Here is a 16,867-nt window from a genome sequence, read left to right as displayed (position 1 = left end):
ATGGTCATAATATTATTGATATAATTAAGAATAAATTAAAAGTTAATAATAAAGAGATCGGCTTAAATTTTGATTCAACATTTGGTGAAAATAAAGGTCGTATTAAAACAACTTGGCCTAATTGTAATACATCAAAAGACGATATAAGAGATTTCTTTGGTAAGTTAGTTTTCGCGGTAAATCAACCTAACGAAGAAGAATTAGGAAAAATAATAGAAGAGGATATCGGGGAAGAATTTAATTTCGCAGTCAAAGAGCACGTTTATACTGAATTTTTTTATAATATGCTAGAATGGTTGAATGGAAAGGGAGAAGAGTTTATTTCAAAAGAAGCAGGGAAGAGTTTATTTGACGAAGTTAAACAAAACTTGAAAAAAATTGAGCTTACTGGTCAATTACCTTTGAAGTACGAACATATTACCGAAGACTTGGGAATTGTATTTAAAAATGAAAAAAATTACGAAGATGAAAATATTATTAAAGATTTAAGAAAGTTTCTAATGACCGATAATCCACATAACTTTATTGTTATTTTAACATTACAAACAGATTTAACATCTTTAAAGATATATCAATTTTTAATTCAGCAGTATGAATCCAGAAGAAACTACATTTTCATGTTGTTGAATTCTTTCATGTCATTAAATCGTCATATTAAGGAATTAAAAAAATATATAAAATTTGATAATCTAACAATAATTCAACTGAAAATGAAAGAAGAAGAACAAAATTTAGATAAATTTTTTGATATGTTGAGTAATCAAGATTTAGAAGGCAAGAAAATTGTGTTCATTTCAGACGAATTAAGTGAAGTTTACCATGAATTAAAAAATACAATAAACAATAATAATTACTGCGAAGTTTTAGATGAAAAAATCGGGTTGAATAATCTTACAGATTTTTCTCAAGAAAATTTTTTAAATAAAAAAACGATAATATTCCAAGATTCAAAAATAAATTTGGGAAAATTGATAACAAATGAACATTTGAAAAGTTTTGTAGCTGGGCAAATATTACAGGAACTAATAAATGACCAACCAATTAATTTAGGCAAATCTGTTGAAAATCTTGGAGAAATGGAAAATTTTTATATTGAGCGAAAATTTATTCATCAAATAAAAATTAAAAGAAAAATTATCAAAAATAAAGACTTATTTGTTGTTGTTAATAGTTTCGAAAATGTTATGCAGAGTGAGCTTGATGAAAATAAAGATATACTAATAATTTCTAATTTGATCGAAGATTTTGAAATTTTATGTAACAAATATCACAAACATAACATACATTTGCTTAAAATGACAGGACAAAATTACGAATGGCAAAAATCACATGGATCTTTAGAGAAACTACGTGATTTTAGTTACATTGACAAAAATATAGAATGTTCTGTTAAAGAACTTAGTTGTTTTGATAATAAAGTGATAATCATATGTGCAGAGCCTGGCATGGGTAAATCCACAGTGTTGACCAAAATAGCTCAGGAAATCAAAAAATATGACAGTACGTTATGGGTAATTAGAATTGATTTGCTAGAATATTCAAGTATATTTCGTCAGTGGAAGTTTAAAAAACAAAAAATAGATATTATAGCGTTTCTTTACGAATGTATTGGTTATTTGGAACTGACACATGGTGATAAAAAATTACATCTAAAGGACATTAAAGAAAGAACAAATTATCAACAAAAAAAATTGGAAAAACAAATATTTGATAATCATTACAATGAACAAAAAATTGTTTTGTTAATCGATGGTTTTGATGAAGTGGCAAATAATTTCATCGATGTCGTAACCAAATTGGTTAAAAATTTTAAGGATTCTAAAATAAAAAAAATGTTTATTACCACACGTTCTTACAATATTTTATCAAAATTAGAAGATCAGCTGAGCATATTTTCTTGCACACTTAAGCCATTCAGCAAAAACGATCAAAAAAAATTCCTAATGAAATATTTTGAAAAAAAATTATGTTTAGAGGTAACTGAAAATATTCAAGTGGATGAATTTACTGATAAAGTTTTAGAAATAATTACAGCGTCATTTATTGATTACAAAAAAGATTTTGCATCTGTGCCATTGAACATTTATATAATAGGAGAAGTTTTTCAAAAAAAATTTAACAAATTATCTCAATCAAAACTTCAAGAGCATTATATTAGATATTTGAAAGAAAGTCAAAAACTGAACTTAGCTTTCCTATATGAAAGTTTCTTATATACAAAATTTTTCGAAATTCGTATGCAAGAAAGAAAAGGGTATAATGACATAGATGAAGAGCATGCACAATTCATACAAAGTCATCAAATATTGGCATTTTATGAATTATTTGAAGAAGAAACTGTAGAAACAATTTTAACTGAAAATGAAAGAAATGAAGTCCCCAAATTAATAAAATCTATAAAAGATGGTAAGGAAAAGGTAGGAGTAATAATTAAAATTTTTGGGAACAGACCCTTATTTATCCATCGCTCATTTGCTGAATATTTCGCTGCCCTATATTTATGGAATAGATGTAAAACTATAGAAAATGAAAATTCTATGAGATATTTTATTAAGGATGTAATTTTCAAATATTTACTACCAGTTAATGCAATTGAAATATGTAACTTTTTTCAACATATTGTTGTTGAAGATAAAGAAAATATTGACCAAAATAATGTACTTATTATTTTTTTTGAATGTCTTATTGACGAAATACAGTCAAATCATATAATGTATAACCAACTTTTTCCCAGAACAATGAAAATATTATTGGGAATATTTGAACATTCATTATTAAAGGAAAATGTAGAAAATATTAAATTGATTGACAAAATCAAAAATCTTAAAGATTCTGTACAATTGACATTACTGTCTGCGTCAGCTCAATTTGAATACATGAATTTTGTTACATCTCTAAAAAAATTTAATAAAAATTATTTGGAGAATAATTTGATTTCTAGTTACTGGAATCGAACACCGATTTGGTTTGCGATAAAAACCGGTAATATAAATATTTTAAAAGCATTACTTGATAAATTACCTTATGATACTAACTGGATGGATAAAGAGAAACAAAATTTTCTCGCAACAATATTTTCAGAACATAATTTCAAAATGTTGTGGATTTCTTTGGACTTAAATTTAATTGATGTTAACGCTACGTTCTATTTAAATAATGATGATATTAAACATTTTGCACTAGTCGATTGTATTTTTTCTAATGTTTCGTTAAAAATAATTGAGCAAGTTTTATGTAAAACTGATGCAGATCTTGCGAATGAGTACTTTCATACTGATGAATCCGGTTGCAAAGAGACTCTTTTCGAATTAGGAACAAAAATATTTGCATATGATGGTAATAATGAATGTGAGGACAATGATGAATTTAAGGATAACAACAATGAAGAATTTAAAAAACTAATAGAACTTTTAATTAAAAACCGAATAGATTTATCTGAAGTCTTAAATGCTTCAATAACAAAATTTATTTCTTGTTGCTTAAAAATACCCAAATTAGTTGGAATAAATTTCAGTAGCGACAAAGACAGAGTAGAAATTGATTATTCAAATTTTTTTCCTAAAATTAAAATTTTATTAAGAGCGGGAGTTGGATTTAATTACAAATATCGTTCACTTTATCCTCCACCTATGTTTACTGTTCAATATGTTAAAAGCTTACGCATTATTCAAGAAATTCTTTTATATTTTTGTGATTTACATACGCAAAAACAAAATCAAAACAATATCCTTAAAAATCCACTAAATACTCTTATAAAACAAATAATCGATTTGAAGTTCAATATAATACTTGAATCTCCATTTTCTAAGGATCATAAAATATTTTTGGATGATGAAAAAATATTTTTGAAGTATGGAGAAAAAGAAATTTCTTTTGTACCAAGACATATGGAGCAGATACTTTTTGAAATCTTAAAAATCGATGACGATAATTCAATTGATTTTATATTTGAAGAATTAACTAAATACGTAAATAATATTGAAAATGAAATAAAACAGTTTAAACTGAAATCCATTAAAACCCGCGAAAGAGTGGAAAATTTTATAAAAAATAGTAAATGTGCTTTTAATCTTAATCTTTTTCAAGAATATGAAATGCATAATATTTTAATCAAGCTAATAAAATATTTAATAGGACCAGTGTTACGTTTATGTCTATATGAGGATTATACTGTTGAAATGGCTTTGAAAGAAATATCACATGAAGTATTTAAATTAAAGATTTTAAAACAAAAATTGATTAAGCTGCGAAATGAAAAACATTTTAAAATACAACGTGTATCTTACCAAGAAATTTTACATATATTAGATATTGAAAATGTCGAGAAAAACTTTGATTTGCAAACATTAATATTGGAACTTGAAAAATGTCAGGGTACTCATATTCTTATTATGGTATGGGAAACTCTTAATTTAATGCCGAAAAAGAAAACAATTAATATTATGAAATCTCTGTGCTTGCAGTACAGGGAAATATATGAAATGTGTGAATTATTTCAAAATTTGAAAAATCTACATAACAAACTTAGTAACGTTATTGTCAATGAAAATTCTTTGGAACAAATGTCTACATTGCGATGTGTTTTACAAAATATCCAAAGCGAAAATTCAATTTTTTTTAGTTCAATTTTAAATAGCCAAAATATTGAATATGGCACTTTACTTCATTACCTTGTTAAAAAAGGTGAATTACAACTGGTAGAATATATATTACATTGTGGGGCTGAACCTAATTATCAATTGACAAAAGAATTTAAAGAGCTCTTTAACTATATTCCAGATTCAAATCAAGAAATGCAAGTAGAAAATGATGAAACTTATGATAGTAACTTACCTTTACATATTGCAGTTAAAAGTGGGAATAAAGAAATGATTGAACTTTTAGTCAAATACGAAGCTAGAATTAATACCAAAGATTTTTTTCAAAAAACTTCATTGCATTATGCTGTTCTTTCAGGTAAATTAAATATAGTTCAATATTTTTTAGAAAAACCTGAAATGGATATTAACTGTGAGGATGATTTTGAAAAAACACCTATCATATACGCTTTTGAAACAGGAAATTGGGATATAGCAAAATTTTTTTTAGACCAAAAAACTTTATATATTAAAAACTATTTTGATCTCTTGAATATTGCTTGTAAAATTTTTAATAGGGATGTTGTAGAATACTTTTTTCAAAAAGGTATTTTGAATTCAAAGCGAATAGAGTTCTTACATAATCCGCTACGTATTGCTGCTCAATGTGGTAAATTGGACATTATGGAATATTTCATAAATATTTTGGAAATTGACCCTAGAATAAAAGATCCCTTCAATAAAACTCTTATACATTATGCGTCTGAATGTGGAGAACCTCATATAATAGAATATCTAATAAAAAATTTTTGTTTGGATAATGAAGCTAAAGATTTTGATGGAAAAAGTTCATTACATTATGCTTCTCAATTTGGTAAAAAAGTTCTTGTGAAATACCTAATCGGCACAAGGAATGCTCAGTTACTTGATAAAGATAAATTTGGAAAAACTCCTTTACATTATGCAGCTGAATTCGGCCATCTTGATTTGATTCAATATTTTATAGATGAAAAAAACGTTAATCCAAATGTTAAAGATTTTAATCAAAAATTATGTTTACATTACGCTGCTGAAGCCGGACATTTACATATTGTAAGGTATCTTATTGATGAAAATATAATAGCTTTGGATTTTTATAACAACTCTAATGTTATTTTATATCCAGGAAGTTTAGATATGCTTAATTATATAATACCGAGACCTAATCTTTATTTAAATGATAAAAATAAATTTTTAAAAAGCTGCTTGCATTACGCTTCTAAAATTGGTAATTTAGAAATGATGAAATATATTCTAGAAACAGAAAATTTTGATGCATATTTTGTTGACGAATATCATAGAAATTGTTTGCATTATGCTGCTGAAAGTGGCAATTTAGAAGTAGTACTTTATTTGATAACTGAATGGAAATTCGATTCCTATTCTATAGACAAATTTTTACGAACACCAATATTTTATGCTGCAATAGCGGGTAAACAAAATTTAGTCGAATTTTTTATTGAAGATTGTGATGATGATCTCAATAAAATGGACATATATAAACGAAATATATTACATTACGCAATAAAATCAGGAAAAATTAATATGGTGAAATATTTAATAGAGAACAGAAAAATAAAATTCAATGAAAATTCATTTGATATTTTTAGTAGGAGTTACGTGCATTTTGCTGCACTATCTGGTAGCTATTCTATTGTAGAATATTTTATTAAAGAAAAGTCTATTAATCTCAAATTCAGAAATAAATACAACAGAAACTTAGTTTTTTATGCTATTTTTTCAGGAAATATGGAGCTAGTAAAATATTTTATAGAAAAAGAAAATTTGGAATTTAATTTTTGTGATATATATGGTAGAGACTCATTGCATTATGCTGTGATAACCGAAAATCTAGATATGATAAAATATCTTTTGAGTAAAAATGATTTTGAATTTAATAATGAAGACTGTACCGGTAAATCTTTGTTACATTATGCAGCAAAAACTAGAAATTTAGCAATAATAAAATATTTTGTGGAAGAAAAAAATGCTAATATTCATATTTTAGATCGATTTGGTAGAAACGTGCTTTTTTACGCAATTAAGGGTGGCAATTTGGAAATATTTAAATTTTTCTTAGAAGCAAAAGAAATCGATTGTTGCACAAAAGATCATTTTGGAAAAAATATCACAAATTATATATTAGAATTCAAAAGGTTAAATATTCTAGAATATCTTATTAAGACAAAAGGTCTTTATTATAATTCAGAAAATAAATTATGGAAATGCGGTTCCAAAATCGAATTTACATTACATCATCAAAAAACACTATTACATTATGCTGCCGAAATTGGTTCTATGATAATGATACAACATTTAACTGATACAGCTGAATCATTTGATTGGAATGCACAAGATGAATTAAAAAATACTCCCTTATTTTATGCTGTTTTAAATAATAGAACAGATTTTACCAAATATTTTATAGAAAATTTAGGTTCTGACGTAAATATTAAATGTTTTGGTAGAACTATTCTACATTTTTTTATTCTAGCACAAAATTTAGACATGATACAATATCTTATAGAAGGAGGAAAATTCAAATTAGATTTCAATGATAACGATGATCTTGAAATACCATATTTACATTATACAGCTAAAACTGGATGTTTAAAAATATTAAAATTTTTTATTGAATATTTTAATTGTAAAAATATTGATATTGTAAAAATATTGTACTCTAAAGATCGTTATGGTGAAACAATTTTACATTATGCTTCTGAAAGTGGAAATTTACATTTAGTCAAATATTTAACAGAAGACATGGAATTAAATCAATCTGCTATTGAGGATTTTTTTGGAAATTTACCTCTTCATTATGCTGCCAAAACTGGTAATATTGATGTTATAAAATATTTTATAGAAGAAAAACAAATTAATCCAAATGCGGAAAATGGTTTTGGTCAAACACCATTATGCTTTGCTGCTAAAATCGGAAATTTAGAAATTATAAAATATTTAATTGAAGAAAAAAAAGTAAATTTTAATATGCAGAATCGCTTAAATGGAGTTACAGTATTTTATTATGCTTGCAAAGGGGGAAATATTTTATTGCTAAAATATTTAAGTACAAAATGTGACAATATAGAAATTAAAGATTTATTTAAAACTAATTCTTTAAATCATATTAGTAAAGGAAACAAATTAAAAAAGCTTCTAGATGATGAAAATTTATATTTTTTAAAAAAAAACTTTAACAAATCTATATTACCTACTTATATTATTTGTACTTCGTTCATTGATTTTGTAAATTTTACTTTTGCGTCATCATATTTAAATTTTTCATTATCTCCAATAAAAATTAAAGATTTGGAAGAAAAATATCAAAAATATGAAAATAAAGAAGAAGCCACTGAAATGTTATCTAATTGTGGACCCTTGCCAATGGGTGAAACATCTGAGGATGAAGAATATCCTGAAGAAAAATCTGAAGAATATTGCGATTATGAAAAACTACGGAATATTGAAGATTTGTCTGAAGTATTTGCTAATTTTGGATGTGATTTCACAGCAAATGAATTTGAAGACGAAGAATGTTTTGAAGAAAAATCTCAAGAATTTCATGATAGTGAAAAACATTTTAATATTGAAAAATTGTCTGAAATGCTGAAAAACTGTAAAATGTTTGCTAATTGTGGATATATTCCAACAAGGGATGAATTTGAAGTTGAAGAATCTTCTGAGGATATTTCATCAGAAGATTCTGACAAAAGTAGGGAAATTACACGTATTGACGACCTCCTACATTCCTCATATACAGAAATATATGAATATTACAGTTATACAGAAACCAATGTTGGATTTGATGACAATAGTTTTTTTACTAATGAATAATTGATGAATCGATAGAGCTATTTTCAGTTTGTATAGAATAGATGGACTTAAGATATTTTTGTGAAGTTCTTTTAGATACGGTGCTGCAGAGTTAAGATTAGTTTCTATTTATGTATTTTAAATTACAAAACGACTTTGAGCAACAGAAAAATGTATTAAAATTATACGAGATCGTAACAAATTTAATTTTAAAAAAGTTGAACTTAGAATGTTCTAGATAAGATATGACAAAATATCAACTCGTATTATATGTATTTTAAATTTAACAAAAAAAAAAAACAAAAATTAATTGAAATTGAAACTAAAATTTTGAGTAAGTATTGAAACTTTATTTAAAAGATTTTTTTTTTTATTTGCATTTAATTTAATTATTTTTCCTAATTTTTTATTTTATATTTTAAATATAATTAAATTCACATTTTTTCAATCGAAAATTGTAAGTAAATAAACTTTTTAAAAGAATATTGTTTCCGATACAGCATTTACTATTTATGTAGCTATCTTTTATATCCATATATGTACGAGTATATGTTTTATACATAATACATAATGTATTACATAAAACACAATAAATTTGTAAATTAATTCTTATAATTAACAATTCAAGTAATAATTTAAATATGGTTTATTTTTTTTTTAGATAATCATTGAAGCTGAAATTAAGAACACATTAAATGATATTTTTTCAATATAGCCTGATTTCAATATAGCTTGATTGTGTACAATGTCCCTTTATTACTTATCGAGTGAGAGCAATGTAAGCAAATACAATATTTTTTTTTTGGAAGGTACAGAAAAGTTCAGTCGATATTTTAGGATAATTTATTGAAAATCTTAACAAAAAATGAAAAAATCCAATTGGAAAATAAAAATTTTGATTTGAAAGTGACTAAAACAGAGAAATGATGACTGAAAAAGGGAAATACATATGTACGTTAAATTTGCATTTTGGTAGACGCCAATATACAATTGATAATAAAATATTAAAATTCTGTTTTTATGAGGGCAAAAAATTTAAAAAACAATAAAATTTCTAAAGAATTTTTTTTTTATACAATTATTAAGTGTTATAAAATTGAAAAAATGTGAATAGATTTTTTTTTTTATATAAGTTTGTATGCAACTTAATTTCTTTGATTTTATTTTTTCAATTATTATTATTATTTAAAAATTTCATTAATTTTCTATTATTTGCCTAATTACTATATTGTAAAGCGAGGAAAAAAAGTAAAATTAATTTAATAACAATTTTCTAAAAATTTTTCTTACATATTTAAAATAAAAAAATAAATAAAAATAAAACATAACATTCTATTTAAAAACTATTTTTTTATTTAAATATTTGAATTTATATAAAGAAAATGTTATTATTTTACATTATATTATAAATTATGTAATTATGTTAAAGTTTTATGATTTAATTCTGGTATCTTTGTTATTTTGTCAGGTTTCCTTTTTTAAAGATGTTATTTAAATAAATTTTTAACTACATATTTATGTTGTATACTAAAATTGAACAAAATTTTTTTATTTAATATACACTACTTATAATAAATGTTATATTGGTTTATTTCTAAATGTATGTATATATATTCACGTATATTCTGTTAGTTGCGTCACTTGAGTTGATTCGATATTATTGGAAAATATTTTGTTTTTCAGTATGTTGTATACGGAATTTCAAATATTGGAATTTTGAATTTCATTCAGAAAATTACAAAACTTTTGTAAAACAATAATTTTTTACGTCAAGTAATACAACTAACAGAATATGTGTGATTATATATATATATATATATATTTAAAAAATATATATATATATATTTAAAAAATATATATATATATATTTAAAAAATATATATATATATATTTAAAAAATATATATATATATATATTAAAAAAATATATATATTAATATACATATATTAATTAATATATATATATATATATATTTAAAAAATTTTACAATGTACTTTACGAAGCGTAAACCGAAGCGTAAACAGAATAATAAAGATGTGCACATGTAATTGCCATTATTTCGATTTTTTTTTCAATAAGGTCTCATCATTATTAGCTCATTTTTAATTTAAATCTTTATTGAGCTGAGCCACACTATTTTAATATGTTATTACTTCAAGAAAATTTAATTTGTAATTTTATTTAAATTAAATATATTTTTTAAATTTTTTTTTTAGCAAGATTCAAACGAATATGGGAATTTTAATTTCGAATTTTAAATATCGACCGCCTGACATTTACATAAACGCTTCTATGTTATTCTGGATAGGCTTTAAAAATAATTCATTTTGTATTTTTGTATGTATTTTTTATTTTCTTAGTTTTTTACGTACTTAGTAATTTGTTTTATTCTTAGTTCATAATGATGGGAGTGATTTTGTTAAAATTATTATTATTTTCTTTATTACTTAATATTATATCGTAAATGTACGTACAGAATATGAATATATTTTGAATTAAGTTTTCGATTTTAATACAAATACATACAAGTATGTATATGTAATTATAATTTTAAATAATTATTACAAATTATTTCGTAATTTGTTTTTTTTTTTTATGTTTTATTAAATATTATTATTTTTTTTATATATGAATATTGTAATATTTATGTATTTAGTTTTTATCACAGCACTTTCAATAAAAATATTATTGTGCAAATATGTAATATTTTTTTGTGTTTTATTTTTCTTTTTACAATTAATTATTTTTTAATTTTATTTTATATTATTCAATATTATCACTTATCATTAAATATATAACTATACTTTATATATGGATGTAGTTTGATATAAATTTATTTCTTGCCGAATAGGGAATGAAGGGCGTTGGGTAATACAACTGGTAATAATTAAAATTTAAATCAATGAATACCCAATATGTAATTTTGTCGCACCATAAATTTAAAATAAACCTATACAAGATAATGTTGAATAAATTATTTATTGACTTGAAGTTTCTTCATTAAATTTTTGAATACAAGGAAATTATTTAATAATTTTTCAATTCCAAATAGCATATTTAAATTGAATAAAATTGGAAAATTTTAATAAAATAAATTTTATAACTGTAATTCGTTATATTAAATTTGTTTTAATAATAACAATTGTTTTAAGAAATGAAAAAAAATATATATTAACGGTTCTCATTATACAAAATTTAGAATGTTGAATTTTTATAAATAATTTAACAGAGATTGTATTAAAATAAGTGCAGTGAGTTAATTTTTTTCACCTATTCTAACAATACATTGACAATTAGAACGAATCCAAAGTATATGTATATAAGTGATTAATTTCAAAATTAATTAAACTCCACGTATATACATAGAGGATTTTGAAATTTTTAAAATAGTATACCCAACATGAATTTGTTTCTTTATATTAAGTAATTGATTTTAGTTATTTCAATTAATTATTCTATACAATTTTTAAAATTTTAGTTAAATTTTGATTTAAAATGGTTTAATGCAATTTTCATTGAAATTTTATTCTTATTCTTTTAATTCTACATTTGCTTCTTAATATTTATATTTTTTTTTTGTTTATGGTCCTATGATTTTTGATAAATAACAGTTTATTTAAAATTGTTTTTTTTTTCTGTTTCTTTTTAATTAAATTTAATATAACTAGTAATTATCTACGTATTTTTGCTTTTTGAAATTTTAGCATTTTTTTTTTTTTGTTTTCAGGTCATTTTAGGTTATAGTTTTAATTTACTTTTATATAATATTATATAATTTAATTAAAATAAGAACGTATTTTTATGATTGATTGCTATGATAAGGCCTTAAATGTGAACAAAACAAATTATTTTTTATATTTCTATATACACTGATTTTTTTTTTATTACACATACAGTAACTTTTCTTTTCATTTTAAATTAAATTTAACTTTCAACAAAATAAATATAGGCTTAATTTAAAAATTTTATTAAATTATTACAAAATACAAAATGATAAGTTGTAGAAACTTTAAAATATAAATCTACTAAAATTATTTAAGTGATACACGACTAAAAAAAAAAACAAACAAATTTTCTGTTAAGAGAAATGATTAGGAGAAATTATGTACTTTTTCGACACTTCCAATTTTTCAAATTCTTCCATTTCCAAAATTACAACATTTTCATCTCATCAGAGTGTCCTTCGCACACTATAGATTCTTACTCTAAGTCTTAATAGATTTAACTTCTGAACTAAAAAATAAAAATTTCCTAATGTCTAATTTTATGAAATCTGTCAACGTTCATCTTTTAAAGAAATCCGTCAATTGTCATCTTTCAAATTTGTCGAAAAAAAACACTGTCAAACTCAGACATTATTATTTTTAATGTATTTCATTTAAATTTTGTTTTATTATTTGGTTTTCGTAAATTATTTAATCAGTGTATCATTTTTAAACAGATAGAAAACCACATAATTTATATACATATATACATACATATATGTATAATATATGTGTAGGTATGTAAATAATGTTTACTCTTTTTTATCTACAATATATTTTTTAGGCTTTTTTGTTTAATTTCATAAAATTTTTTTTTTAATATACAAGATGACAATATTGTATTTTATAATATAAAATGTGCTAAAAAAGAAACAAAACTATTCTTTAATTTATTATTTTATTTTAATTTATAATTTCTTATAATGTTGCATTTCTTTTATTTATGTAATTTTTTTCTAAAAATGCTAAGTTTTTTAATTTGATATTTTTTAATACGATTTTAAAATTTTATTATTATTGTATTTCTAATAAAGTATGGCAATTTCGGTTTTGTTGTTTTTTTTTTTTCTTTTCTTTTATATATGATATGATTGCTTCTAATATTATTTATTTTAATTTGATTTTCTATTTTGTATATTATCAGAATGAATAAATAATGAAATTATAATAATTATTTTTTTAATTTTATGGCAATTTAATATTTGCAGTTTCTTTTTAGTTTTAATATGCATGCACTTGGTTTTAATGCTCGATTGATTTTATTTTTTTAATTACAAAATGTCTTTAAGTTTAATTTTTAATTTGTTTTAATTTACATTTAATTTGATTTATCGAAACTAAGCTATTCTATATTTTCATCATAAAAATTATGTAAAATTATGTTGATTACTTGTGATTAGAAGAAAATTTTGATTTTATAATACAGGATGTCCTATACATATTTTAAAGAGATACATACTGAAGTAGATGATTGTTAAATAATGTTTTTTTTAATTTTTCCAAAACGAGTTTTTAAAATTAAAATAATTTCGATATTTTTTTCTTTAGTTTATTTTGCTTTGGTTTTCTGTTTACTTATTGTATTTATTTATAAATAATTTTATATTAATTTATCTATTATTTCTTGACTTTTTCAAGATTTTGAACAAATTTCGTGTTTAAGATTCATACGAGTTTATAATACGATTTGCCATATTGCGACATAATTTGCAAAATTAAAATTAAATAATGTTTTGAGAATTAAAAAATTAAGATTCATTTTATAATATAGGAATTAGGGTATTGAACGTGTTTTACATTAAGACCTAAGTTAGAACTGAATTATCGAAAATCCCATATTTTACATGAAAGCAATATAAATATGATTTATTATTTTATTCATGCTATATTTACAAAAACAGTATTAGAATTAAATCAAATATGTATGAAAAATTTTTGTAAAATTTCATACTATTGGAAAATTATGAAAAAATTTAATGAAACGGAAAATTTTTTTATAATTTCACTATTTTTCAATTATAGAATTCAGAAATTTTTAATCATATATATCAAATTTATTGAGAAAACTACTTTTGTACATACTAATACATAATATTAGATTTTTTATTTCATTTACTTTAAATAAAATAAATGTTGTATATTTAAAAATTTTATTTTTTTCTTTTCTTGAAAGCCTTTCTTTATTTTAAATTTTTAGCATTTTATAGTTATGCGCTTTAAATAATCAAGCAATATTATATAATTAGTATTAATTTTTTTTTTGGTTTTTTTTCTATAAATATAAATTTTGAATTTTTAAAAGTTGTAATTTTAATTAATTGATTTGATTTTTATATAATATATAAGATTTTAATTCAATCACTCGTTTTTGGTTCAAAAATTTTTTAAATTGTTCGGTATATGCTGGTATGCATATAGATTACCAATTTAATTATAATTATACAAGTATTTTATTAAAAATTCAATGAAACAAAAATTCAAAAAAGGAAATTTTTAATTATATAAAATAGAAAAATATCTTTAATAACAAAATTAATGTAAGAAATTCAAAAATTAAAATTAAAATAATTTTTTGTGTTTTATGTAATAATTATAATGGTTTTATTTGAATATAATTATCACCTATAACAGGGCACTATATTTGGTATTATAAAATATATATATTATACGCATATATATATATATATATATATATAAAATAATTATAATAAATTTTTCAAATGTGTCTACATATAATAAAATGTATGTTTATATGATTTTTATTTCGTTTACGCTTTATTGTTTACATACAAGTATGTATATATTGGCATACATATTATTATGTTTAAATAATTATATACATATTTATACATTAAATTAAAGTGATAAGAACATTTTAATCATTCTTTCAAAAGCAAAATAAATAAAAATTAATTTCAATAAAAAATTCCAACTCAAATTCTAATCTAACTCATTAAATTTTAGAAAAAAAAAAACGTAAAATTTTACATTAAATTTTAACCCTGCATCTTCTATTCATGCCATGAAAATATTTTCACTCCACACAAGAGAAAAATACAAAATAACATACATGCCTAATATCAAGAAATTTAAAAATAATTAAATAAAAAAAATATTTAAATTTCTATTCTAAAAACAATAAACGAAAAAAATTAAACAAACATAGGTAAATTAATGAAAAAATTAAAAATATTTGAAATTATTTATAGAAAAAAATTATTTAAAAATTTTGTTTTCAATGCTCGATTTATCTAAAGAAATTTTAGTTATTTTTTTGCTTTTAACTTAAACTACATTTTATTATGAATTGTATTTTATATATGCAAACATGTTAAGCAATTGATTTTAGTTTTTATTTTGTTTTTTTAATTTATTAATATAACTAGTTTAAGGTATTTGTAATATTTAATTTATATTTTTCATATATATTTAATTTTCTACTTAATTTTTTTGTTACAAAATAAGGTACGAAAATATTTTTTTTTAGAAAAATACTTTTTTTTATTTCATTCAAAAATTTTCTATTTTCTATTCTCTTAACTAATTACTGTATTCATTTAATTTTTCCTTTTTTTTTTAATTTTTTTATATTTTTTTTTTATAAAATGATTGAATATTTTAACTTAATTAATAATAAGAAAATATTTAAAATTAATTATAAATTTTTATATAAGTATACATAAATTTTTTTTAAATTAATTATCGAATAAACAAAAATTTACTTATGCGTTGTTTTCTCTTTTTATACATACAAAATGTTTTAAATTTATGATAATTTAAAAAAAAATAAAATATAAAATATTTTATATGCCTATATTATTAACATTTTAAATAAAAAATAAATAAATAAAATTAGAACACTCTTAGCACAAAAAAAGGAAAATCTTTTAAAATGCTTGTATTGGTCGGTACAATCCTGTATAACCGCATAAGCGAGCACGTAAAGCTGGTATAAGGAATGCAGCTGCTGATATATCTTTAAGCAAATCCGAACATTCACAAATTAACAGATACATTTTATCACCTTTCTGTGAAATACTTTTATGTAATGCAATACGTTTAAGGCCGGCTGTACGTGGTAAATATCTAAAAATATTAAAAAAAGACAAAAATTAAATTATAAGATTTTGTAATATTTGTCACATAAGTCATTTATAATATATAAGTATATGTTTCATATAACATTTATTTATTTTACATGACATTTTTATACATTCATGAAATTTCTATACATCGATTTAGGAAAGTAGCAGAAGTTATTAAGAAATGTTATATTAAGAAAGATATTTAATTTAAACTTCTTAAAAATATTCGGAATTGTTGAAAGTAGTGGATTTTAAAGTGTAGCAGTCAAGTGTCCAAATCGGTTTATAAAATTTTGAAATTTTTTTATTCCTGGTGTTTTTTATACTATTTTATGATTGAAACCATTTTATGTTCAATGTAGATAGGTCTTGTAATTAAATTTTATATTATTGATAAATTAGATTAACCAAAAAGATAATTACATACAATTATATATAAAACGAACCTGTAAAGCATTCTGGCACCAGTCCAATATAACCAGTTCTTTTCGAAACGCTCCCCATCATCCCCCTCGAACACCTGAAAATTGAAAATATTTAGTTTATTATTCATAATCATAATTATAAACAAATTTCTTTAAATCACTGT

General features: G+C 21.9%; 1 protein-coding gene across 7 annotated transcripts in view; it reads right to left on the bottom strand.

The window, feature by feature from the left end:
* Positions 1–15,759: 15,759 nt before the first annotated feature.
* LOC129619338 (uncharacterized) overlaps positions 15,760–16,867 on the bottom strand; it is a 63,724-nt gene continuing 62,616 nt past the window's right edge. For 3 of the 7 annotated variants that reach the window (XM_055534585.1, XM_055534582.1, XM_055534586.1), the window contains 2 exons: positions 16,725–16,798; positions 15,761–16,279 (listed from right to left, as the gene is read on the bottom strand). In XM_055534585.1, the coding sequence (XP_055390560.1) occupies positions 16,081–16,279; positions 16,725–16,798 (273 nt within the window). In that variant the 3' untranslated portion in view covers positions 15,761–16,080. Of the gene's footprint in view, positions 16,280–16,724; positions 16,799–16,867 lie in introns of all 7 variants that reach the window. The other 4 variants (XM_055534580.1, XM_055534581.1, XM_055534584.1 and 1 more) reach the window with 3 other exon arrangements.

The sequence above is a fragment of the Condylostylus longicornis genome, unplaced genomic scaffold (genome assembly GCF_029603195.1).
Source record: "Condylostylus longicornis isolate FDR11 unplaced genomic scaffold, ASM2960319v2 ptg000011l, whole genome shotgun sequence".
NCBI lineage: Eukaryota > Metazoa > Arthropoda > Insecta > Diptera > Dolichopodidae > Condylostylus > Condylostylus longicornis.
The sequence above is the reverse complement of the archived record's forward strand: the minus strand, read 5'-3'. Positions and strand labels throughout refer to the sequence as shown.